The sequence below is a fragment of the Oryzias latipes genome, chromosome 6, assembly GCF_002234675.1.
Source record: "Oryzias latipes chromosome 6, ASM223467v1".
Classification (NCBI taxonomy): Eukaryota; Metazoa; Chordata; class Actinopteri; order Beloniformes; family Adrianichthyidae; genus Oryzias; species Oryzias latipes.
This window is the reverse complement of record NC_019864.2, coordinates 6,739,393-6,764,997: the sequence shown is the minus strand read 5'-3', so window position 1 is coordinate 6,764,997 and position 25,605 is coordinate 6,739,393. Positions and strand designations below refer to the sequence as shown.

At 46.0% G+C, this 25,605-nt stretch overlaps 2 protein-coding genes and 1 long non-coding RNA gene across 3 annotated transcripts; 1 reads left to right on the top strand and 2 right to left on the bottom strand.

Moving 5' to 3' along the window:
* The first annotated feature begins 256 nt into the window (after positions 1-256).
* Positions 257-23,283, top strand: LOC101172896 (nuclear factor of activated T-cells, cytoplasmic 3-like). The gene is made up of 10 exons (XM_023955570.1): positions 257-1,252; positions 10,622-11,270; positions 11,944-12,339; positions 15,115-15,277; positions 16,156-16,355; positions 19,129-19,301; positions 19,439-19,579; positions 19,656-19,711; positions 20,133-20,795; positions 22,789-23,283. Exons 1-9 carry the CDS (start codon positions 1,180-1,182, stop codon positions 20,652-20,654), a joined length of 2,373 nt encoding a protein of 790 aa, XP_023811338.1. The 5' UTR covers positions 257-1,179; the 3' UTR covers positions 20,655-20,795; positions 22,789-23,283.
* Positions 17,046-19,122, bottom strand: LOC111947517. The gene is made up of 2 exons (XR_002873383.1): positions 18,275-19,122; positions 17,046-18,116 (listed from the first exon to the last, which is right to left on the bottom strand). It is a non-coding gene; the product is annotated as an uncharacterized LOC111947517 (long non-coding RNA).
* On the bottom strand, positions 23,092-25,024 carry pdcd2l (programmed cell death 2 like). Its single transcript, XM_023955572.1, has 2 exons — positions 24,519-25,024; positions 23,092-24,052 (listed from the first exon to the last, which is right to left on the bottom strand). Exons 1-2 carry the CDS (start codon positions 24,958-24,960, stop codon positions 23,460-23,462), a joined length of 1,035 nt encoding a protein of 344 aa, XP_023811340.1. The 5' UTR covers positions 24,961-25,024; the 3' UTR covers positions 23,092-23,459.
* Between the last annotated feature and the right edge of the window lie 581 nt (positions 25,025-25,605).

The following is a 25,605-nucleotide window of genomic DNA, read 5'->3' as shown; positions in this document are numbered from 1 at the left end:
CTGTTAGTTTTTTTATTTTTACATGTTTTGACTGATTGCTCATACTTTCCTCCTTATTGTTTATTTCCTTGTTCATCTTCTCTTTGAGTCTGGCTACTGTGGCAAATATTTGTTGTTTTTTTTCAAGAAATACTGTAAAGTCCAAAGACCACTAGAAGAGCCTGATCCCTGAAGACTTTCCCTCATCCTAGTTTGAGAGATTCTTGGAGTGAGTAATTCTGCAGAATGCTAGAGCTGTGGGAAACATCTGAAAGCTTGTTGCCTCACTATTTAAAAGTGTAAATGTTTGTAAAAACATTTTAAATTCTACTTCACAAAGGCAGCACATGATCCTCAGGACTCTGGCTGCAGAATTTTGAAGAGTTTCAGAGCATTTTTAGCATTGTCCAATAATAAGGACATGAAGTAGGTTGTTAATATTTAGATGGAAATTCTGGACAGTCCTGTCACTTTGTGTTGTTCTAGTTTCCTCCATCTTCTAAAATCAGCTGCTGCAGCCTATGCGGTTTCAGGGAGCATTTAAATAGTCTTCTCTTATTAGTCTTATCACAAGAAGAAGAAATCCAAACTTCTGAAACTGAAGTCTCTGAGTCTGTCATCGAACTTCAGACATGGCCTCTCATACACAAAATGCCAAGTGACGTCACCGTGGGGCGGGCCAATGACAGCTTCAAGGACGATGGGATTGTTATTCCGCTAGTTTTCAGGAAGCTGTGCTGCTACTTTGCGTTATTTTATTCAAACTGCGAAGGAAACGCGTAATTCAATACACAGCCTTCAACAAATTTAACACAAAGGCTCAATGTAAAAAAAAAATAGATTAAAGACGAGTACAGCAATAACCTATTTTAAATAACTTTTCATCACATCGGAGTGTTCAAGTTTACGAGGGGACTTGAAAGCAACACAAGGATCAAGCTTGAGAAGAGTAAAACTCGCAGCAACCGAAAAGAAACACCGCAATCAACAAGTTTGTTTGCTCTTCTGTGAACTACTGCGATGCGCGCAAATGTGTTGAGGAGACGTGTAGTTGGTAGTCAGCCACTTTTGTCATAAATATGCCGTAGAGCGGTCTCGGCTCCGTCAGAGTTCTGCTTATTCGAATGGAATTGGAAGTGTGTAAGAAAGCTTAGTTTTATTATTAGGACCGCTCGTTTTGGCGGTTCCTTCTTCACGCCAATGTCGGCCCTAAACTGCTGCGAGGAGCTGGACTTCAGGCTGATGTTTGAGGAAGACGGCAGGCAGGCAGCAGGTACGTGTCGCTTTCAGCCGCGGGTACAAACAAGGAGACGGAGCTAAACGGAGCTAGCAAGCAGCCCATCACGGACAGTTGTCATGACTAATCTTCAGAATAAAGGTCACGCAGATGCAAAAATAAAAGCACGTCAGACTCCGCGCAAACACACCCACTGGCCTGTTTTACAGTCGCTGCTGCTCTTAAATGACTTTTGGAGGAGAAAAACCAAAAAACTTTAGTTTCTCTCACTCGTGAGAGAATCTAGATGACAACATAACAAGGTCCCATTGTTGTCATATCGCAGAACACCACTGAACTAAGACAGGTGGAGCCGTTTGTTAATGACGTTTCCTCCTATTTTATTCAAAAGATGTCTATGTTTAGGTCACGGTTTAGAAATAAGTTTTCCCTCTGACGGTCTGTCCCGGCTCACTACCAAGAAAAGGAAAGAAAGAAAAACAAAAATCAACTCCAAAACAGGCATACAACATTTAATATTATAGTTACGAGGTTCAGAATAGATTTTAAAGAGCCGAGAATAAAACTCATATATCTGATTTCAGGAGGAACTGGGATTGATTTAGGTTTGAATATGAACCAATTCAGGGCAATTTCACATGAGCACAAAAAAGTCCTGTAATAAAGTGATATTCTGATAACAGTACAGTGGAGGCAATGAGTATTTGATGCTGATTTTGTGAGTTCCCCCCCCTTAAAAAGAAATTGACAGTCTGCCATCTTAATCTTGAATTGATTAGAACAATGACAGAAAATCAAGACATTTCTTTTAAAGAATTTATATAAATTATATTTGCATTTCATTGAGGGAAATCCGTATTGGATCCCCTAGTGACCATTAAGAGTTCTGGTTCACACAAACCAGTTAGACTCTCCTGATCAACCTGTCACCTGAACTGAAGACGCCTGTTTAACTAATCACCTGTAGAAAGACACCTGTCCACAGCATCAGTCCATCAGTCAGACTCCAAACTCTCCAACAAAGATGTTCAGTGGATTTAAGGTGGAAGATTTTACACCTGCACCAGACCAGAAAGGACAACAAAGCTAAGGGTTAAGATGACAACTGTTGCTGCAACGTGACCATCAATCCACCTTTTGGTCTGAGGCTCCAAACAAGATCTGACCTGGTGTAGTTTCCATGAGAACAGAGTAATAACAGGCCTAAAACAACACGGCAGGAGTTAGTTGATGATCTCACAACAGCTGGAACTTCAGTCACCAAAAAAAGCAATTGGTACGACTTTACAACGCAAGAGTGACTGGGAGAAGATGCTGAGGTCAGATAAGACCAACAGGAAGCTCTTTGCTCATCAACTCAAAACGTCGTTTTTGGAGGAAGAGAAATGCTGCCAATAACCCCAAGAACGCCATCCCCACTGTCAAGCATGGAGGTGGAGACATCATGCTTTGGGGTGTTTTCTGCACAGGTCTTCTTCACCGTGTGGATGGAGGGATGGGTGGAGCCGTGTACCGTCAGAACCTCATTCCGTCCTTAAGCCAGGAGGCTTCAAACTGGTCGTGGATTCCAACAGTATAATGGCCCAAAATTAGTGATGGCAGAAATAGAACGATTGGGAGAACAAATGTTCCAAATGATTCAGTCTTGTAGAACATTCTAAACACCTCACCACAGTGGCAAAAAAATATTTAAAAAAATCTGGAACAAAATAAAATAGAATATTTCATGTGTTTCTTCTTTTTTAAACTTCAAAGATTGTTGTAGCTATCAAAAGTTATTTTTCTTGTTTTTCTTTTTATGAAAATACATTTTATTCTAACCAAACTGTGTTCAAATGGAGATGAAGAAGTGCTGAGTCAGAAGCTCGGTGACCCCCAACAGCTGATCTGGGACTCTTTCTACTTGCTTCCATATCTTTCTTCAAATGCTTGATATTTAACAATTACAAGAGGCAAGATGTCACAAAGACGGTGGTCACTCGTTTCTTGCCGGAGTTACATTCTTAAAAATGACCCGCAATTGGTGAAATCCAGGAACTTTTATAAGCGTTATATTTTACAATTATTATAGCTCTTTTAAGAGAGCTATAATACACTTGTTCAATTTCAAACCTTCGCAGAAAAAAGTAAAAAAAGAAAAATTGTTTTCAAAATTGCACAAGATTTTCCATGAAACAGCAAAAGGTAAACTGCGTAAAAGACCATTGTAAACATCGTTTGGAGAAGCTCTTAAAATGCTTTGCCAATATACGGTGATCATTGACCACCAATTAGAAAAGAGACAAAAGTTCGTCTTAAAAAACAGAGAGGAAAGAAGAAAACCACTGCGATATTTTTATTTGTAAAATTGTGCATGACATTTTTAAATCAACAAGATTGCCACATTCTTTCATTGAATTTTATTTCTGTGGAGTTTGAATTACCAACCAAGATGATTAGGAACAGCTTTTGACACGATGGAACGCGAAATGAAATGGTCACATGACCTCAACAGTTTGGTCAGAGCTCGGAACAAGACAGAAGTTCCACTAGAGTTTGGAAACGCTCCGGAACACGAAATCAATCTTCCCATCACTACCAAAAACATGCCACCAAGGCAACCAAGGAATGGCTGAAGAAGAAGCATATCCAGGTCATTGAGTCTCCGGACCTCAACCCTATAGGAAACCTATGGAGAGAGCTGAAGCTCAGAGTTGCTAAGCAACAGCCACCAGATCTGAAGGATTTAATAGTAGGGGTGTGACAATTTGTTTTAACAATTCGATTCATATCATGATTTGTGGTTGAAGATACAACTCATCATCGATATTGGCTCATTCAGAACGTTTCGATTCATTCATTCAACCTAAAATGGATCCAGATCATCTTTATCCAAACTTCCACCAGTGAGACTCGCACAGAAATACCTGGGACAGAACGGTGAAGTTTTCCAGATTCTCGGATTTCTTCCAGATCATGAAGTGTAAATGAAATCTGTGTCCAAACAAACAAGTAAACTAGAATGAATGTCAAATCCATTCACATGTTAGTTTCCTAAAGTTCACCACTGTTGTTTTTTCCACATCCAAAGAATCCAAAGGGAACATTCTTAGAACATTCTAGACACTGGATGGTCACATGACTTTGCGAAATTCAAGTCTTTCCACACATTGGCGCCTTGTTTGACTGCGATCTTTTTAAGGCGTCATTAATTAATTCACTTGAACTTGAACTTATTAACAATAGTTTTGCGACAAAGTACTAAATCAAATACTTATTTCCCTCATTGAAAGGCAAAAAAATTATATGAAATCTGTAAATTCGGTTTCTTGATTGTCCTTGTGATTTTCTTTCTCTCATTGTTGAAATGAATCTACCATTAGGATGATTGTCATTTTCTTTTTAAGTGGACAAACCTACTAAATCAGCAAAGGATCAAATGTTTTTTTTTTTCTCAACTGTATGTACAGTCAAGCTAAAAGTTGATTAGTCACAGATTGTGTAACTTGTTCCACTAAAAGATGGGAGGTCTGTTACGGTCATAACAGAGACACTCTGTGAGACAGAACGTGAAGAAAAAGTCCAGGAAATCACATTAGATGATTTTTATAAATAATTTATTTGTATATTTGTTTAGAAAATAATCATTTAGCTCCTACAATAAAAGAAGAATTCTGTCCATTTTAGACCTGTTGCTACTTCTGTAAGAAGCTCTTTTATCCTCCGCTTATTATCTTTATTAATGTAACCAGTTTGAACTGGGTATAAAAGACACCTGTCCACACCCTTAGTGAGGCCGCTGTGCAGAAGTTGGGCTGTTGACCCTGAATTGGAAGATCACAGGTTCGGTTCCTGCTCTGCCTGCCCATGAATGTAGTAAAGTGCTTTATAAGTATGTATCATTTACAAATTTAAACAACTGGAACCTCTCCACAGTGACCAAGACTAAAGAGCTGTCAAAGGACAGCTGGGAGAAATATATATACCTGAACAAGACTGGGATAAACTAATCTATCATAAACAAGCAGTTTGGAGAGAAAAGATCAACTGTTGGAGCAACTTTTAGGAAATGGAAGAAATACAAGATCACTGACAATCCCCCTCCACCTGAGGCTCCATGAAAGATCTTACCTGGTGGAGAACAAATGATCAGGAGAACCATGAAAAAACAGTCCAGAATTTCACAGGGTAACTGCTCAATGACCTGAAGAGAGCCGCAGTTTGCATTTTTTTTCTACACCTGCCAAAATGATGTGGTGAGGAGCCAGACAAAGAGGGGTTCAGAACCCCTTGATGAGAATAAAACCAAATATTTTGTAACGTTGCCGGGATTGGTGTTACCAGGTCCCCACCCTGGAACCAGGCCCGGGGTTAGGGCTTACAGGCGAGTGCCTGGGGCTCCTCTCTTACAGCCTGTAAGTATGCGGTTTGGGTGGCAGTCGCCGGGGGTGCCTTGACTGCCCAAATCTTGTTTATGGAACTTGGCTTTTGGGACATGGAATGTCACCTCTCTGTCAGGGTAGGAGCCTGAGCTTGTGCAAGAGGTTGAGAGATACCAGCTAGATATACTGTAGTTGGGCTCACCTCTACGCACAGCCAGGGCTCTGAAAATTCAGTCCCTTGAGAGGGGTTGCACTACTATTCTGGAGTTGCTCATGGTGAGAGGCGGTGGGCTGGTGTGGGCTTACTTGTGAGCCCCAAGGCTTAAAAGGTGTTGGAGTTCACCCCAGAGGACGATAGGGTCATGTCCTTTTGCCTACGAGTGGGGGACAGGTGGTGTCGGCTTTTGGGCCGAACATCAGTTTGAAGTACCCAGCCTTCTTGGTGTCTCTCGAAGGGGTACTAGAAAGTGCCCCAATGGGGGACTCCATTATCTTCTTGGGGGGCTTCAATGCCCCTTGTGGGCAACAACAGCAGCACCTGTAGGGGCGTGATTCAGAAAAAGAGTCATTGTGTTTCTGAACTACTATGGAAAAATTTAGGAAGGAATTGTGTTACTATAGTCACAAAGTTTACTATAGTAACACACAACATTGTCCAGAGGTTCCCCTGCTTGAACCAGAACAGGTTAAGAGCCATCTAAAGTTCTCCAGAGACCATCTGGATGATCAAGAAGAATTGGGAGAAGGTCATGTGATCGGACGAGACCAAAATGAAACTCTTTGGTATGAACGCCACTCGTCAAACCCACTGTGAAGCATGGAGGTGGAAATATCATGGTTTGGGGCTACAAAGGGCCCAGGATGACTGATCCATATTAAGGAAAGGATGAATGGGTCATGCCTGATGACAGATGAAACATGTCTGGATTTTACAGCATGACGATGAAGCCAAACACATCATCAGGTAAACAAAGGAGTGCCCACGGAAAAAGCGTTTCAAGGTTCAGCAGAGTTCTAGCCAGTCTCTAGACCGCCATACAATGGAGAATCTGTGGAGGGAGTTGAAAGTCTGTGTTTTCCAGCAACAGCCCTAAAACATCCCAGCTTTATAGATCAGCATGGAAGAATGGATTAACATAGCAGCTGCAATGTGTGCAAACCTGGTGAAGACCTGCAGGAAACCTTCATCTGTCATTGATACCAGGGTTTCATTACAAAGTATAGAGTTGAACTTAGTTATTGACTAAGTTGTTATTTTCTGCTCCATTATATAAACGAGTTCTTTAAAAGTTGTAGTATGTGGTTTCCTCTTTTTTACATCACTCAGCCAGCCCCACCCCTGTCTCTCATAGTTGAAGTGTATTTATGGTGAACACTGTAGACCTCTCTCAGATGACTGACAAACACGTTTTTGTCCTGCTGTAGAGGACAAAAACTCACATTTGCATTTTTTTCACGCCTGCTAAAACAACTAACTATTCAAGGAAACAAACTCAAATGTGGACTAAAGGTGGTGTTCTAAGAACTTTAAAAAAATTCTTAGGGAATATAGAGACTGAAAGATTATTGCGCTACAGTTCTCAGCGAATACAGCCCCCAAAATTGGGGGCTGTATTGGCTGCTCGCTCTCATGTGTTTTATTTGCCTTTTCGTTCTGTTGACTGAGCTTTAAGTGGAGTAGATGTATGTTTTGGAAGCGCCTTATTGTTCTAATTAGTGCTGATTTGGCTTTGGTACGTCTATTGTTATTTATTTACTGACAATAAAGGTTTAAATGTCGGGTACTATTTTAAAACATCGGCCATCACGTCCTTTGTGCGTCCTTAAGTTTCTGAGACTGGTAAGGATCTCTCTGCTCCAAACGTTTGGCCATGAATGTGTGTTTTGAGGAAGGAAATGCAGCGTTTGATCCGGGGGTGGGCGGTGCACGAACAAACAGGTACAGCAGACCAGGCCGCTGCTGCTGCTGTTTGTGCTCCGGCCTGACAGACATGACACCCTGCTTATCTGTTGGCTGGTTTGACTTCCTGCTTTCTCGTGCTGCTGTGTGACACCCAGCTGTTGCAGGGTGTCGCTGCTCCCCCCCCCTCCCCCATTGAAGGGTGACAGTTATGCAACACCTCACCCCTCTGCTGCACTTAGTGTTATTTATGAAGAAAGCTGTGAGCGCTGAAGCACATCGCAGTTGGCGCTCGGACATGTTTGCATACAAGCCGCACGTGTGAGACAGACGGAACGGCATTAAAAGTGGCGGCAAGTACTGCCTGCACCTGTGTGAAGGACTGAACGGCTGGAGGTGATCTGCCTCCAAATTTACTCTGGAGCTTTGGAGTGTGCAGCTGCTGCTGTTACTCACACAGCAGAGATGCTTGACCTCCTAAGTGTGGGAGAACCCGCTGCAGTGAATGCATTTGAGGTCCACAGTGTGAACATACCCCCGGGGGGTTATGAAGGGTTCACAGCAGTCTGAGGACGGAAAGAAAGCTTTTCGGTGTGTGCTTGGGTTGGGTTTTCACCTTCCTGCATGCACTTTGCATGTGTCATCCATGAACACACACATTCACAACAACAGTATTGGCTACCTGGGGTAATGTGGGGTTCCGTGTCTTGCTCATTGGAACTTCAGCACGCATGGTCTGGAACCTGCGATCAGAGGTCGCTTTACTTCTGGGTCAGAGCTGCCCAGTTTTAGGCCCAGCCTGTGATAAATTCCAGCAGCTGTGCAGCTTTCTGCAGGCATGCATGACTGTGCATTGATCTCATGTTATGCTGCATGTGTCACAATTCATGGCTGAAGTCTGACTTTCCTTCAGTACTAGTCAGCCATTCTTTTCCACCTTTGCCATTCATTGTTCCATTATGCTATATCCTTTAAAAACGCTTCACACCGTCCGTCGCTGTTGCAGTTACAGCTGCAGGGCTCCCAAGGATAACAGCTGGCAGGAGTGCAGTGACATTCTGTTTAGTTAGAAGACATGAAATGGATAAAGGGCATATCGACACTTTACATGAAAGTCCTCTCACGTGGTCAAACTGGATCAGCCTGGAGCCGTAGATCAGCCGTTCATCTTCAGCATCAATGCTAGTTTTTCAATCTCTAAGTAAACATTCTTTGTGAAATGGTCCAGTTGCTATAGTTACAGAGTCTCCTCATCCTTACCCCCCTTTGCCCAAAGGGACAGAACCAAAACTACAGGAAAGCAGAGGTGTGAAAATGGTGAAGTGTTCTGTTCAACACGACTGGGTGGTGAGAACATAGTTTTATCAAAAAGCAATGGTGGAGAAAGCATCCGTTTCTCCTCAGGTTCAACCACATCCATTCGATTTGTCCTCACATTATAAATGAAGCTTCTTCACTTCTTATACAATGATTGTGTTTTTCAGTTTTAGTATTAACAATGTCACGCTCATGCCAGCAGCTGTTTTACCATAAACAGCCTCAAAGCATCATCAGTAAAAGTTACTGTAGGTCTCTTTTCTTGAGTAGACAGCTTCATGTTATCAGACAGAGAACAGGCTGAGAGGAAGCCATGCCTAACTTTAGCTTTTAGTTTGCTCTGATGGTTATCTGCCGTTTGCTAAACAAGTTTCTTTAATAAAGACTCACCCATCATAAAAGCACATTCAAATAGTTGGTATTATCCATTTTGACGAAGAATCTTTGCTGCTCTGATAGAAGCCCAGAGACTCCAGTATAATGCAGGCATTTCCCTACGCTCTCTGTGACAAGAATCAGCTGCAAATCGCGTTATCAGAAGAGAAGGGCTTTTTCAGCACATGCATTGTAGAGTTCCTGTAGGTCAGTGTTGCTGGTCAGATGATGTCTTCTTATAAGATCATGTGACGTTTGTTACAATACATTTCAATGCACTGACACCATGATTCCTGTTAGTGGAGGTTCACATCTATCAGTACACTAAAGCCACTGGGATGAGTGGTGAATCGTCTCAAGAAATTGGATTTTAAGTCCAGATGCCATGACTCAAGCTCAAGATCAAATCAGTGTGTGTGTGGACAGGCCCCACCCCTTCTAGATTTGTATTACATCTGAACCTAATCGTAATGATTATAACCATCCTGCAACTTGCTGCTTTATGCTGCTTCATGGTTTTACCCCCCTTCTATAATCACCCCCCACCCCCCCTCTCTAACATCCCTCTCTGTTCTTCCCTCCTTTTCTTTTCTGTCCGGTCCAACAACAAAAAAACGGTTACAAATATGTTAAAGATGATTATACCATGGTCCGGGTGAATACTCGAATCTGATTGGCTACTGGGTGTGCGTTAAAAAGTGATAACCGCACGCCCCAAAAAGAAGTTCCGGTCACCTATCTGAAATCTTCTGTATCAATGCGCCGGCTTCTTTAAAACAACCTTTATCTTCATCATCTGGACAAAAACAAGCGGTAAGAGGAGAACTTTCTCTGAACTGATGCTTTATGTAACACATCGTGATCATCAGCATAGATTTATTGCTTTATATGGCCGAATCTTGACTGCAGCGGTGGTGCAGAGCCTTGTCACATTACCGTGACAACATGCTTTATTTGCCGCACCATGTAACATTTGCCGCACCACGTAACATTTGCCGCACCACGTAATTGGAAAAAAAAACAAGAATTACGCAATAAAAACTGGTTACTATTTATTTCTTTTGTAAGTGACCATGGTATAAGCAGGTTGATGGCCTTCGAAGTGTGTATTATCACTTTTTAATGCACTTCGCGGAAGCAACCGTCTGTTCAGGCTTCCACGGCGTGCGTTAAAAAGTGATAATGCACACCGCGTCGCCCATTAACTCTTACATAAAGTTTGGCCTAGATTACAAAAGGGGTTTATTCAGACATGCTTCTGCTGTGTCAGGAGATTCATAACCCCTGCTGTAACAGTAGGATATGTCCAACACTAGAGGTCTTCAGCTCTCATCTGTTTGCTCAGCTGTTGGACAGGACAAGTTAAATAAAAAAGAAAAAACAAGGACTGTAAAATCATTGAAAGGTAAAGTTCTGTTAACAGTACATACAGCGATCTGCTTCTCCTCACAGCTCCAGATCTGAGCGGGAAAACTCCTCCAGCGTCTACACAGGGTCTGGCTGAGCAGCTGCAGGGCTACCCCCCATGTTTACCTGCAGGAGCAGGCTACCATTATGCTGGCTATCAAGCCCAGGACCCATGTCATGGCCTTCAGGGGACCCCCAGAGCCTTCGACTGCCCCAGCATACAGATCACCTCCATTACTCATAGCAATCCTGTGGAATCTGCCCCTAGCCAAGAGCTTTTTACAATGGGAGGAGCAGATGGGGGGTACACTGAGCCATCCTGGTCAAGAGGTCAGCTGTACCTGCCTCTGGACCCCTGCTATCGCGACACAACGCTCTGCCCAAGTCCCTGCAGCAGCCTCTCCTCCAAGAGCTGGATGTCAGACTTGTCCTCCTGTGAGTCCTTCTCGCACATTTCCGACGACGGGGAGGGGGACCTGAGGGATGCTGCTCTTCTGGCTATTGGCTCTCCAGCCGGGTCACCTCTGGGGTCGCCGGGCTGTGGGGGAGGGGCGTTCGGGGTGGAGCTGTGGCAGCAGCAGTACCAGTATCCTTCAGCCTTCAGCCCATCACTGTCGCCCCAGCAGTCGCCGAGCCACTCGCCTCGCGCCAGCATCACAGAGGACAGCTGGCTGAACTGCAGGCCCGGCTCCAGGTAAGCTTTCCTTTTTTTCACACACTCCACCCTCTGTGGAAGAGATCTGTAATCCGAGTTGGTGTCTGACTGAGGACACTAACACTGAATGAGGAGAAGCATTAGTCTTGGTGTGTGTGGCCTTGTGATACACTGACCCGGTCGGTGTACCCTGCCTCCATCCTGTGAGAGCTGAGCTTGGCCCCAGAAACCTCAATAACCTTAGATGGGGCGTTGTTGTGGATGGATGGATTCTTTGGCGGCTGTAGCTTGAGGGTAGTTCGGTTGTCCTCATGTCGGCTTGTGTGTGAACCAAGGTGAGGAGGAGAAGTGTCAAAGTTCTTGAGGATCAATAGAGAAACTGTTAAAACGTGCTGCTGCTGTAGAGAGACGGCGGCAGCATTCAAGCTAAATCCTTCCGTTCCTCTGAGGAGCCGCTCACAACCAAGCGTGCCTCTTTTACAGGAGATGACATGTATGCCAACGAACGGGTCATCTGCAGTTTTCCTCTGAAATCTGCACTTTTAAAATGGGCTTTATTAACAGCTGTGCTTAGCTGGGTTTTTGACTCCAAAAAAATCCCCGGGTTAGATGTTTGCTTAGGGATAAACAGCTGCAAGTGACAAGAAGAAAATGTGAGACAGTCAGAAGAACTTCACCCACTGAACTCTAACGCTTCTCCTTTCTCATTCAGGCCGTCATCCAGACCCTCCTCCCCGTGCGGGAAGAGACGCCACTCCAGCGCAGACCCCCACACTCGCTCCCCCTCCCCTCATCACTCAGCCAGCCCCACCCCAGGCACCTCTCCACGGGGCAGTGTGACAGATGACATCTGGTTGGGAAGGCCCCCTGCCCTTGGGCCCCCATTGACGTACGGCTATCAGGAGCTTGATGTGCCTTCAAAGACCAGGAGGAAAACAGGAAGCCAGTTTGTCCTCCTGAACAGTCCAGAAGACGCAGCTGCTGAGTCGTACCAAGACTCTCCTGGAGAGGACGTCCGGGAGCAGCAGGGCCTCGCTGAGCTCTTTCTGAAGGTGCCGTCCCACTTCAGCTGGAACAAACCCAAACCTGGAAACCCTCCACTGTTCAGGTCTGCATTGAAGTCTGTTATGAATTTTGTTTAATGAAAATGACAGGCAGAAGTCCGGAAAGTCTCCTGTAAAGATCCTGCAGGAGTCTTTTGTGTGACGACCCTCCCTCACAGCTCTATGGGTGTTGTTCTGTGCAGCTGCTGCTCAGCAAAAGCATTGTCCCTCATGCTTGACTGGACCTCTTTGTATGCAGACGTGTGCTGGTGCCTACTGTCCAGGCTTCAGTGTTGCCTGGTGTTTGGGTCTCAGGAAGGCTTGAAACTGATGGAATGTCACTCAATGCACTTTACAGGGATCGGCAGAAGTTCAATTGCAATTTGATTCCTGCCAGGTCAGGAGGGTCAGGAAAGAGGACACTGCTCCACAGAAACATGGACACAACAACAGAAAACCCTGAAAGATGAACAGAAGCGTCAGGATGAGAAGATCGGGCCAAGAAACACGGGAAAGCCGCTGAACAGGCTGAGGGTCAACCAAAGCAACCAGATGACCAGAGCCCGAAAGCTGCTAGAGGAAACTCCAGAGTGGAAAATGATATCCAAGGATTAAAGACGAGCCGGACACAAAAGATGATTTAAACCTAAAAGACAAAACAACAAGGAACTAGAGAAGGAACCAAAGCTTATGATTTCTAATCACTGCCCTAAAGTACAAATGACTGCAAGCCACAGGAAAGTGAGTACAGTGTTCCCCGCTTATTCCGTAGATTTCCCTAGATTCAACTCAAGACGCTTGAATGAAACTTATGCGTCTAAAGGAGGTGATGGGGGGGGGGGGGGGGGGGGGTGAACAGCACGCCGGCTCGTCGTCTTTGCTAAAGAATATTTCACAGCTGGTTCCTGAATCGCTATAACCGAAGTTTGTGTCCCTGCATGAAGAAATGACATCAGTTGACCCGGAAACAGACGGAAAATCTCCTGATACTCTGCAGAAGAAAACCATGGAGAATAATGATCATGAAGCAAAGCAATATTCCAATGTGCTGTAATCAATGTTAACAAAGCATCAGAAATCTTTCTGAAGGCTTTTTGATGAGGAAGGATCGCTGACAATCTTCAGCCGCGGGGGGTGGGGGCCGGGTCTCTGTATCCGCGGGTCTCTCTGGCTCCGTAAGCCCTGCGAACACGAGGGGGATACTGTACAGGTGAAAAGGCTGCAGGTCTACTGAATGTTCTTCCTAGCCGGAGGTTTTTGGAAGTTTTTTCCATGGATCCTGAAGGATCTACAGCTGGGGTGTCAGACTCCAGGCCTCCTGCTGGTTTTCCAGAAATCCTGCTATCTCTGCTGCTGGTTACCTGAATCAGGTGTGTTTGGCCAATAAGGAGCTTCTATGGCACGTTGGTTTTAAAACATGTAGGACGCTGGCCCTCGACACCTGGATTCTGACACCCCGGCTTTAGCCCTTGTGCTTTCTTGTGGGGTCCAGATGACCCCACTCCCAAGGCATACTAATGTTGGCAGTGGGGTCATCTGGACCCCACAAGAAAGCACAAGGGTTAAATGTTTAGATAATTGGTTTAAACAGAAAACTGGGAGCCAAAGCAGAGGCAGCAGCAGGTTGTGATGCCTGACAGGCTCGACGGGTCAAATCCTTCCAGAGGAGCATCTGAGGAGGGACTGCTGCCCCATGACCACACACCTCTGTGCGAGCATCAACTGTAAACCCGCCAGGAAGATCATCTGCTGTGAAACCATGCAGCTGAACCCCCCCCCCAGTTTTACTCTTCTACGGACTAGAAGAGGATTTTGCTGGTTGAGCCATGAGGAACCCTGTGACATCCCGGCTCTGAAAAGGCCAGAGAACGGCGTTGGTGTGGGAAAAGGAACGTGGTTGCTGTGGCAACATGAGGACAGTTATTGAGTGACACGCGTGAAGCTGCTGTCCTCACATGACGGTCATGTTCCTCTCTGTTGCGTGCCAGTTTTCTTATTTGGTGGTAGTGAGGTGGGGGCCCAGCGGCCCGACATTTACCCCCACAGCAGCCATGATACACATGAATATGGCCAAAATTCCAACCTCTGATCATTTTGACTGTGGGAAACCAGAGGAAACGCACGAGATAATCAGCTTCCTGTTTATCGGTCATGGATGGATGCAGCGTTCAGCCCTAAACTCCTTCAGGGGATGGAGTCCACGACTTCAGCTCATCAAGTCCTCTAAATGAGTCTTCGCTCTGCCATTTCCATCTCTGTCCGTGGGGGGGGGGCACTTTACCTGGCCGAGTCTTCAGGTCCCGAGCTCTTTGGAAGGGCAGGACTCAGCAGCAGGCTTCAGTCAAAACCATGCAGGCAGGCGGTGTGAGAACGATGATCCCAAACAGTCAGAGACCACCACTTCCTCTGAGAGATGAGACGATAAAGCTCAACATCTGATGATGATGATGGTGATGCAAACGTGGCAAAAACGGAATCTTGTCTTTCTTTTTTTTTGATCAAATGTAGCTTAAGACAACACATGTTAACTGGTGACATTGGACAGAAGCAGAATGAACGTCAATCCTAAATCAAGTCAATCTTTCTCTTGTTATTGCAGGTAAAGGTTTACTATAATCTACATATACTTTTCTAAACCGTCAAAGACGTTTTTCTGCTTCAAATGTCATTGCGTCTAATGTCATGTACGATACGTTTGAGCTGAAATGAAAGTGTGTGTTTTGGGGTTTGCAGTGAAGACCTGCGCATTGCATTGCATTGACAGAGCCCCCCAGGAAGGACTCTGGTGTCTGTCCAGTTTGTCTCCATCAGAGGCTGACGGCTCTTCTGTGTCTTCTCAGGACCAGGTCCCCCCCTCCTCTGGACTTCCCACTGCCCAGTCACTATGAGCAGATGGAGCTGAAGTTGGAGGTCCAGCCCAGGTCTTACCACCGAGCGCATTATGAGACGGAGGGCAGCAGAGGATCCATTAAAGCAGCTACGGGGGGGCACCCTGTCGTCACCGTAAGTCCCGGCTCTCAGCGTTCAAGTCTCAAAAACATATACAGTTGGTTTTTTGAAATGCCAAAATCCAGGTTTTGGAGTTGGGACAGATTTGGTTTGTGAATGTGAGCATTCGCCTGAAGCCCTGGTTCTGGATCCAGTGGGTTCATTTGACAAGAACCGTAACTGAAAGGGTCTAACAGAATACAAATTTTTTTTGAAGGACGGTCATTAAAGCAGGAAGGTATCCCTGTTCGGACACACGTTCAGGACGTTCAGGCCCGACCGCTTCACCGCTCCTCCGTCTGGAGACTTTGAAACCCACAAGCAAGCCAGAAGTCAGGGAACAGACTCCGCCCACAAAGTGTCTGAAACAGGAAACCCCAGATGTAGATTCAAAAAGCAAGCAAGAGAAAAAAACTCTTTGAGGTTCTGTGGTTCAGGGGGAGTCACTGCACTGTGTTTTGTTCAGTTTGTGCGTTAAGCTGAAGTTTGTAAAATGATGTGAATCATTTATGTGACAAACATCAAACATGCACAACGGGTCCAGAAAACCGTAAAGGGGAAGTAAGACTGAGGATGAATGAGACTACAGAGATGCTAAGCCATCAGAGATGCTAAATTACATCCTACCCGCCTCGACTGGTTTCAAAAAAGTCCAGCAATCATCAGATCACAGAAATGCAATGAGCTCAGACATGTGACAACTCTGATTGATGGACAAAGAGCTGAAACGTTCAGTCTTTTCTGAAGTCCAGAATTGAATGTGCTGCTTTGCTCTCTGCTGTCAAATGGTCTCTGTTTCATCAGACAGAAGCTGCAGGGTTTCCAGCCTTGTTGGACAGTGTGAGGACAGGTCCCTGTTGTTCAGATGTGTGTGTTTGTGTGTGTGTGTGCAGTTAAGTGGATACCAGGAGCATCCCGTCAGCCTGCTGCTGTTCATCGGCACCGCGGACGACCGCCACCTTCGTCCCCATTCCTTCTACCAGGTCCACCGAGTCACGGGGAAAACCGTCTCCACCGTCTGTCAGGAGAAAGTCCTGGGTGGAACCAAGGTCCTGGAGATCCCTCTGCTTCCTGAGAAAAGCATGTCTGCCAGGTAGGATGACACCGGGAACAGCCTCGGCTTTGGTTCTGAGAGCAGAACCGCAGCCGCTCGAGCACAAGTCCAGCTCTGTGCTGCACAGTCAGGAAAACCTTTACAGCTAAAAACGTACCAAACTTCCATTAGAAAGATCAGGACAGCTTTTGACGAAGCAGCAGAGAGTTTTATATTTCACATCTACTCAACTCTAAACATTTCCACCTTAAGTACATAAATGATTAAAGAAAACTCATGTCACTCCTGGAACCTCCTGTCATCCAACCAAATCCTGTCTGGGTTCATTTACAGCTTTTCTCAATTCTTTACACACATTTTCTGAAAGCATGCCTCCTACACACAAATCCAATGGGCAAAACCCCTCAATTCTCCTGCAAAATGAAACTTTACATTCAAACCAACGTTATTTCCTGTCCCAGTGGGATTGGGTTTTCAAATGACACACACCATCATATTTTTCATTTTCATTTCATTTATTTATTTGTTCCTTTCATGAAAATTGATGTTCAAATGTTTACATGTTTCTCTTACATATTGAACATTTTCATGATTAGAAGGGAGCAGAATTGAAGAACACAATTCTTATAATTGTCTGCTCCCTTTTAAACATTGCATCCTATTTACATTTCTCACACCATCAGCTGTGCTCAGATTTCACCATATACAGTTCAAATACACAGTAAATACATTCCATTCATTTAATACATACATTCCAAACATTCCATTCAACAGTCAAGTTTGTACAAACTAATTTGTTTGGCTTTATACATCCGTTTAAATTAAATCATATTTTGACAACTTTTTAACTGATTCTCCTGGGAATTCCACATTTTTACCCCTGCTATAGACAAACACTTTTGCTTTAATGTTGTTCGAGCAATCTGTTGTTTGAAATCAAATTTTCTCCTATGATTTTCTTCTCCTGTGGTAAAAATAAAAAGCTTTTGTAGGTCTTCTGGCAAATCTCTGTTTCTGGCTTTAAACATAACTAATAAGGTCTGCAATTCAATTAAATTTTTAAGTTTTAATAAGCCTGACTTAATAAAAAGTTCATTTGTTTGATCTCTAAAATTAGCTTTGTGAATAATTCGAATAGCTCTCTTCTGTAGTAGAATTAAGGGCATTATATTAGTTTCATATGTATTTCCCCACAATTCAATACAATATGTAAAATAAGGTAAAACCAAAGAGCAATATAACATGTGCATAATATGACATGGTAAAACATATTTAGATTTGTTCAGAACAAAAAGGCTCTTGGCTACTTTATTTTTTACATAAAATATATGAGATTTCCATGTTAATTTGTCGTCCAACATAACCCCTAAAAATTTAAATTCAGACACCTGTTCTATGTTTACGTTGTCAATGGACAAAGTGACTTCTGTTTTGTTTTTATTACCAAATACCATAAACTTTGTTTTTGTTAGATTCAAAGACAGTTTATTGTAGTCAAACCACATTTTGAGTTTTATCATTTCCATTTCAATACTTTTAGTTAAGGTTTTCAGATTATCCCCAGAATATTAAAAAGTTAGTATCATCAGCAAATAAAACAAACTGTAACAACTTAGAAATATCACAAATATCATTTATATATAAAAGAAAAAGTTTAGTTGTTTAAGTTATATGAACAGACATTTAGAAGAACCAGCTGAACACGGGCCGATGACATTCCTTCCCCTCTTTCGTCTTTTTGTGACGCTGAACCCAACCTCATCAATGAGGATGAACCGGTGCTCCTCTGCAGCCACCTTTCTGAAACAGTTTCAGAAATAGACACAGAGTGGTCACTATTGTGAAGCACAGTCATTGATTTCCATATTGAAATATGTATCATTTAATGTAGTGTCGCGCGTATGCCTGTATATTCAAAATACGAGGTACTGTAGTGATATACAGCAGTGTTCCCCAACCTTAATGTGGCTGCGGGACGGTCAACCCCTGGGGATTTTACCGCGGCCCGGTGGGAAGGGGTGGGGGATGCCAGGGATGCTTCATTTTGGTCCGATTTTAAAAAGAAATAAAAACTCTGATCATCACAAAAAAACAAATCTTTTAATAATAATAATAACAGCAGTGGATCATCAATCTCCATCTACATCCTTGTATTCAAAATACGGGGTACTGTAGTAATAGGCTGTACTCCAATTTTCTATAGTGAGAGTAGATTTCTTACTTTTTCTCATTCCGGATAGTCCGGATGATGGATGCTACAGTGTCCCTGCTCTAATGTGGCTGTACTCTTTGCCCAGCCCCCCTCATTGTTAGACCACGGTTGACCACATGATCAACCAAAGTGTGTCAGATCTCATCAGAGATCAGGGTCCTTGGCCTTCCTCGTCCTGCTCCTCCTCCTCCTCCTCTCACTCGTCTGGCTCTGCCTCCGTTCCCAATGTTGGCTTCCATTGGTCCAAAACGGAACCGCACACCTGTTGCCCTTTCATGCTAACGCTCTGAGTGCCAATCCTGAAACTGTGACAGCTGTTTGATGAGTCATATTTGAATGGCAGTGTGTTCCTTGTAAAATAAGATACTTTCTGCATGAAAATTGTGTCAAAAGCCGGGAATGGATTTAAAAAAGGTGTGTTTTAGAACGGTAATTTGAGTGTAAAGCAGGAACTGTTCATGTAGTAGGTTGGTGAATGAGTTGCATGTTGTGGTCATTGTGTCTCAACACTTGTGTGTTAACATTTGAGGACAACTCTAAAGGGTGTCAGGTGGTGGTGAAGAATTCAACATTTTGGCGGCGTCCGCTTCTTTTTCAAAGCATCGACTGCGCTGGGATCCTCAAGCTGCGTAACGCTGACATCGAGTTGAAGAAAGGAGAGACGGACGTCGGGCGGAAGAACACGCGGGTGCGTGTGGTGTTCAGGGCCGCCCTGCCGCAGCAGGACGACCGGACGCTGTGGCTGCAGACGGCGTCCAACCCCGTGGAGTGCTGTGAGTTCAGCTCTGTCCCTTTCTGCTGAGGCAGGAACATTCTGGATATCCCCTCTCCTGCAGTTTAACCCAAACCTCTGAACTTGTGAGTAAACGTGTGAGAACACCGTGTGATTGAAAAAACCGTGGCTTTGCAGCCCAGCGGTCAGGCCAGGAGCTTCCTCAGGTGGACAGCTTCAGTCCTGCCAGCGGCTCTGTGGACGGTGGAGAGGAGCTGCTCATCGCTGGAGCCAACTTCTCCGCTCAGTCCAGAGTGTTTTTCACCGAAAGGGGGCCTGGTGAGACCCGCTCCTGTTCAGGAACTCCTCTGCAGTCTGTGGGCTCTCCCTGACGTTTCTGTCTGTTCTCCGTCAGATGGAAGATCCCTGTGGGAGGTGGAGGCTCGACTCCTGCCTGAAAAGTGCAGTGAAGTAAGTGAAACCAGAGCCTGCTGTACCCACAGGCTCACCCCCAGTATGTCTGCCCCATCCCTGTACATGCCCACCCCCCTGTCTTTAGGGAGCACAGAGGATCAAGGGATCCTCCTGAGCTACTCATTTGCGTTTGAGCATCTGTGACAGTGGATGCTGGTTTGATGCTGACCTGTGAGTTTTCCGGTCGTCACTAAAAGCTGTTCTATCGGAAATGTCTTTGTTTTTCCATTGCTGTAGAAAAGCCTCTTAGAAAGAAGTCAAAGGTTTGAACCCCATCGGTAGATTCTCTGGGAGTTCTGCCACTGGGGAAAGAAAATTGGTCTTCCCAAGAATTCCTATTGGAAGAAAAAGAAAACTTTAAGATTCCTTTTGGTGGAAGACAACGAATAAGACTCCGTTTTCGGTGTTTGTGTTTCAGTCCGGCATTGCGGTGGAGATCCCTCCCTACAGCAAGAGGGCGGCCTGTCCCTTCCATGTTCAGTTTTATGTCTCCAATGGGAAACGGAGGAGGAGCCTCATGCAGAGCTTCACATACGTGGCTGCAGTCAGACGTCAGCATGCTGGGGTCAAAGAGGAGTCCCCCTACGATCCGGCTGCTCTGCACGCCGCCTGCATTCAGACGTCCAGCCAGAATCCAGATCTTCTGCCGGATCTGGGATGTTTTGCTCCTCACGACCTCCTGATGCAGTGTCGCCTGTCTTCCTCCCCTCGTCTCCATCATCTTCCTCCCACTTCCCATCCGCTGGAGTCTTTTCTGTTTCCTCCGTCAGCCCCTCCTCAGACGTCTGCTCCTTTTCAGACCTCAGCCATGCCTCCTCCGCTCCTCCCTATCCCTCCTCCGATCACCTCGCTTTCCGCCGAGGCCTCCTCTGGCCCCCTGCAACCTGTCCCCCCCCCCCCTCCCCTGGGGAGTCTTACCACCCTACATTTACCAGTGTAGGAGGCACCTTCAAACCTCCCGCTGGCTGCCAGAAGACCCCCCCGCTTCCCGCCTCTGCAGATGTGCCGTGCATCAAGAAGGAGCCTGAGGAGCGGGCGAACCCCAAACCCCTGGGTCTGCAGGAAATCACGCTGGATGATGGTGAGTCTGAAGCGGCTTTTACTTCCATCAGATGCAGACGTGTTCAGCTTTCCTGTCAGGGAAGAGGACTGTCTCCGTGGTGTAGTGTGACGCAGGCATGAAGAAAGCAGAGAGTTCAGTGGCGCTGTCGTCTGAGCTTCACGTTTCACTACTGACCTATGAATAGACTCCGCTCCATCTGTTGTTGTGTCAACAGAGTCAGCAGAGCTTCAGGGAGAACACAGCTTTAAGGCCCGTTCACACCGGGACGAATTTCGCCGACGTTTAACGCCTCGTGACTAAACAAAGGGCACCAATGTGAGTGTGCACACCGACGCGAAAAAACGCCACGCGTCAAAAAAAAACAACGCCTCAGGTTCGATTTCTTTTTTCGACGCGTCGCGTCGAAATCTATTCGACCAATGAGAATGGCGCTTTTGCACACGTGTCTGGAGCTTCTGAAGTTACAGTAAAACACAACTTGGGGGCGCTCAAACACAAAACTGCCTTTCTGACCACATATACCAGCGAAGAAGATAGACGCCAAGTAGCGTCTACACTGCCGCGAAGAAATAATGACGGACATTCTAAAATATCCCCGAACCAAGCACCAGTTGGAGCTACTGGTGCTTGAAATATTCATGTTTTCTTTGTTTGATTCTGACAAGCGCCTAAATACTTGCTCTCTTCTTCTGAATGAAAAGCGACTTTAAGAAGCCTAAAGTTGCGCAGCGCCACCTTGTGTACAGGAGTATTTCTGTTTACATTAAGCGCCATCTAATGTCAGGGAATGAAATTGCATGTTCACTCCACTCATCGTCAGCGAAAATCGCCTGGGTGTGAACACAAAAAACGTGGCGAAAAACGCTGGCGAATAACGCCTGGCGAATATTAGTCCCGGTGTGTACGGGCCTTAACACTCTGAACTGATGTAACTCTTTCACCCTTTAGGCCAGGGGTGGGCAAATAATGTAATTCCAGCCAATTCCCAGCTTTAAAGTCAAGCCAAAGTCCCGTTAGCCGTTTGTTGACCCCCTCCTCTGGGGGGGGGCTGCAGACACAGCAGGAACCTTTCGGTGGGTTCACCTCCAATCCATCATCTTAGGCTACGTTCCCACTGCAGGGCTTAATGCTCAATTCCTGATTTTTTTGCAAGGCTGGTCACATTTCCAATTAAATGTGAACTTTTGTGATCTCCTGTGTGACGTGAAATGACCCAGAAGTGACCCGCATGGCGCAGAATAGTACTCAACGGGGAACGACGTCACTGTTGTTTGTGGAAGTAGCTAACGTTAGCAATGGATGTCAACAACAACAGCTGAGCCTTTTTTGCATTATTACATTTATTTTCACAAAGAAGAGAAGAGCGCAGGCAGGGAGGTAGAGAATGAGGGGGGCAGTGGGGGGCGTATTCATGTTTGTGTTAGGGAGGAAGGAGAACGGTAATAAAAGAAGGTTTCCCCCAGAATAAATGTTATTGACTCTTTACGTATCGGATTCAGGACCACATACCCAAGTGGTCTGGGTCACATTTGAAAAGATGGGATCTGTGTCGTTCAGACTGTCATGAAAAGATCAGATACAGGTCGCATAGGGGCAAAGAAATCGGAATTGGGTCGTTTCAGCCTGCAGTGTGAACGTAGCCTTAGTGTCGAGTGTCCAACAGGGAGGCATTGGGTCCCTTCTTTGGAGTCTTTGGTATGACTCCGTTGTGAACTCCCGACTTTCCAGTCTCAGGGTGGACGCTCTACCACAAGGCCACCGATCTGGTTAAAGTGGTTGTTTTTCAGCACTGGAATGATGTTATTTGCGTAAATGATCAAAGAGTTGCAATGATTCCATAATTCTGTGGCGTTAAAGGGTTCACGTTTGGAGGTGGAAGCGTTTTCTAGCATAGAAGAGGCCTGCCAGCAGCAGGTGCATTGTGGGTGTTCACATTGAAGGTGGCTGCTTGAACGTGGGTGGCAGAGCGCGGTGAGTCCATAACAAACGTGGTCTGTGCTGCTTCCTGTAGTGAACGAGATCATCGACAGAGACTTTGGCGCCCTGAGCGGCTGTGTGGAGCCCCACCTGTGACCAGAAGGGGCGGAGTCGCACCACCTCCCGATCCCGCTGAAGGCCGTAGCTTCCTCAGATGGTTTGTTGGCACGGAGCGGATCTACAAGTGCCTGCTGTCCCCGCCCCCAGCGCTGGTGACGCCACGCCCCGCCCCTCTTCCCTCGCCCGTCTCAGGAACTTCAACCAAAGAGTCGTCCCGCCGTGAAGTTGGACTGGGATTGGACGCAAACGCAGCCTTCTACCAGGCACCAAAGTTGCATAAAAATGAGAAAAGACCTTTATTTTTTGGTCATGTGATTTTAAAAAACTATTTTTGATACACTGGTTCTGGTCCTGTGAAAGTAAAGCTGTTCAGGCTCATCTTTTCATGTTTGCTGCTGAGGCAGATCTGCTGTGACGTGAAGCTAAAAGATTTCAGTTCTAAGTTCAAATAAAACATTTGAAGCTTTGATTCTGGCGGTTCTTTTAACCCCCACTCCTGTGGCGCTGACCTGCTCCATCAGGGCTACATCTGTAGGGTCTGGAATCTCTCAAAGCTCAATCTACAGAAAAACAGAGGATCCCAGAAGAGACGGCGACTCCTGACCAGCAGCTTTAACCACAGGACTTTTATTTTTGACCCAGGAATCACTGGAAGAGCTGCTGGTCTGGGTCCGCTTGGACGAAGCAGAACTCCTCCACAGCCAGCTCCGATCCGGGCGTCCAGCAGCTGCTAGTGCACGTGTAAACCAGCACCGTCCCGAACTCCAGCTCCGCCCCCGCGGCGCGCTCTGTCCTCTGCAGGAGGCTGACCAGAGCGGGCATCAGCTGCAGCTCGAACGTCCTGCTCCCCCCACAGGAGCCGCAGCGGGGGAGCGCCTGAGCCATGCTGGAGGGGGCGGAGGAGATGAACAGAGGCCTCCCCCCGCGGCAGTAGCGCAGGACCTGCTGTGGGCACCAGGAGATGCTTTTCATGAATCTGGAGAAGACGGCGTCCCCATGCTTGGCTCTGGTCTTTTCGTAATTCTCTGCCCCGCCGCCGTCGCTCCCCTCCTCCGTCACCGCCCCCTGCTTCCTCTCGTACTCTCTCAGCAGCTCCTTGGCGTGCTCCAGGTCCTCCTCATCCTCATAAAGTTCAGACTCCTCCACCACGCTGATGAACATAGGCCGGAAGACGTGGGCGTCGGTCTCTTCCTCCAGACTGAGGGTCTGCATGTGGCTGCTGAAGAGCATCTCGCCATCTGATGGAAGAAGAGACGTCCTCAGTTCATGCGGCAGCAGCAGCTTCAACAGAGCGGGAGCTCCTCACGCTGCCCAGATGCAGGATCAACATCTGGACACGGTTTCACTCCAGACACTGAAAAATCTGGAAGCTTTCAGCTTTCATGCAGAAGAAACTCTGCCTCATGTCCGTCAAACAACAGCTTCAGTGGAGCATCAGTCAACAGCTCATCGGAAATTAGTGGATTTGAAAATAAAACAATTTAAGCAACATTTTTAATTTATACAAGAAAAACGATTCAAATCTCAGCGTGACAACTTTTTTCTTTCTGATAAAATGTCTGCTTAACATGACCTTCATGTTGGTTATTGTTGTGTAAAATTAATGCGTCCATCAGCTCTTTGAAAGGCCGCAACTATTTGGAGAAACGGCTGTCTGGACGGTCACAGACATCCTCATCCACCAGCGCCTGTCGCTGCTTCTACCTTCGCTCTGAGTCTGACGGGACTCTGTCTCCTCCTGAGCCTCCTCCACCCCCCAGTCGTCCGCCTGCTCGCACCAGTCCGTGGCCGCAGGAGGAGCTCCCCGCACCGGGCGCGGGCCACGAGCTGCGGCCATCTCCGCCTCCAGGCTTTGAGAGCGGAGCGCCGTCCAGCTCTCCGGGCGACCGCTGCACGTTCCGCGGCTGCACGCGAACAGGTGGAGGTTCCGGTGGTACGTAGCCGCCTGCAGGGGGCAGTAGACCTGCGCGACGAGCGCGGACGGCGTGCCGCAGAGTCCGCAGCGCGGCCGCGGCCTCGCGATAAGCGGCAGCCAGTCCGGCAGACCTCCGACCTTGTTGGTCCGGAATGAGGAGCGGTACCGTTTCGGGTCAAGTTCTCCGTCACACAGACCGAGTAGCGGAACCGGCTCAACAAGCGAGGCCATAACACCCGCGCACTCTATGACCGGAAGTAGAATTCAGCGGTGAGGTCCGTTGTCAACAAACGTTCGACTCATCACTCGGTCCTCACACAAATAGTTCCGAGGATAAACCATCGACTGTAAAAACTAGATACAAACACAAACGTTATAGACCACGAGCCTTAGATACGTTTAAATTCTTTTACAAAGGTTTATAGTTGACATTTTTTCACAAATGTGAACGATTGAAAGTAAAGAAAATCTTATTGACAATTTAATAAGCTTCCTCAACACCAGTAACCGTAAAAACCTGCATCTCAGAAGAGGTCAACCATAATTAGGTCATATAAGATTTCTCTCTTTTAATGACTGTAGAAAAAGATGGAGACTAAAATGAGTAACAGGAAGTTAGAATACTTCATCTGAATTAGTTTATGATGTTTACATGTCTGCAGATGCTTTTTGGCCTCAGAATTTCCTGGCTACAATGGCACCAGCACACAAAAGGCTGGAACTGTTGGCAAAAGGAAAAAAAGTTTAAAGGATACAATTTAATATGCTAAACCTTTAATTTGCATCTGCAGACATCAGGAAGGAATCAACTGTTTGTGAATCATTTAGTAAAGTCTCTGACACTCCCCTATCTGTGAGTCCTCTGAGGGCCTAACC

Excerpts from the sequence above, each read along its gene's own strand:
- LOC101172896 (XM_023955570.1), top strand. The coding sequence starts at position 1,180 with ATGTCGGCCCTAAACTGCTGCGAGGAGCTGGACTTCAGGCTGATGTTT. Across the intron at positions 12,340-15,114 it reads GGAAACCCTCCACTGTTCAG|GACCAGGTCCCCCCCTCCTC; the intron begins GTCTGCATTGAA and ends GTGTCTTCTCAG. Across the intron at positions 19,580-19,655 it reads TTTCACCGAAAGGGGGCCTG|ATGGAAGATCCCTGTGGGAG; the intron begins GTGAGACCCGCT and ends GTTCTCCGTCAG.
- pdcd2l (XM_023955572.1), bottom strand. The coding sequence starts at position 24,960 with ATGGCCTCGCTTGTTGAGCCGGTTCCGCTACTCGGTCTGTGTGACGGA. Across the intron at positions 24,053-24,518 it reads CCGTCAGACTCAGAGCGAAG|ATGGCGAGATGCTCTTCAGC; the intron begins GTAGAAGCAGCG and ends TTCTTCCATCAG.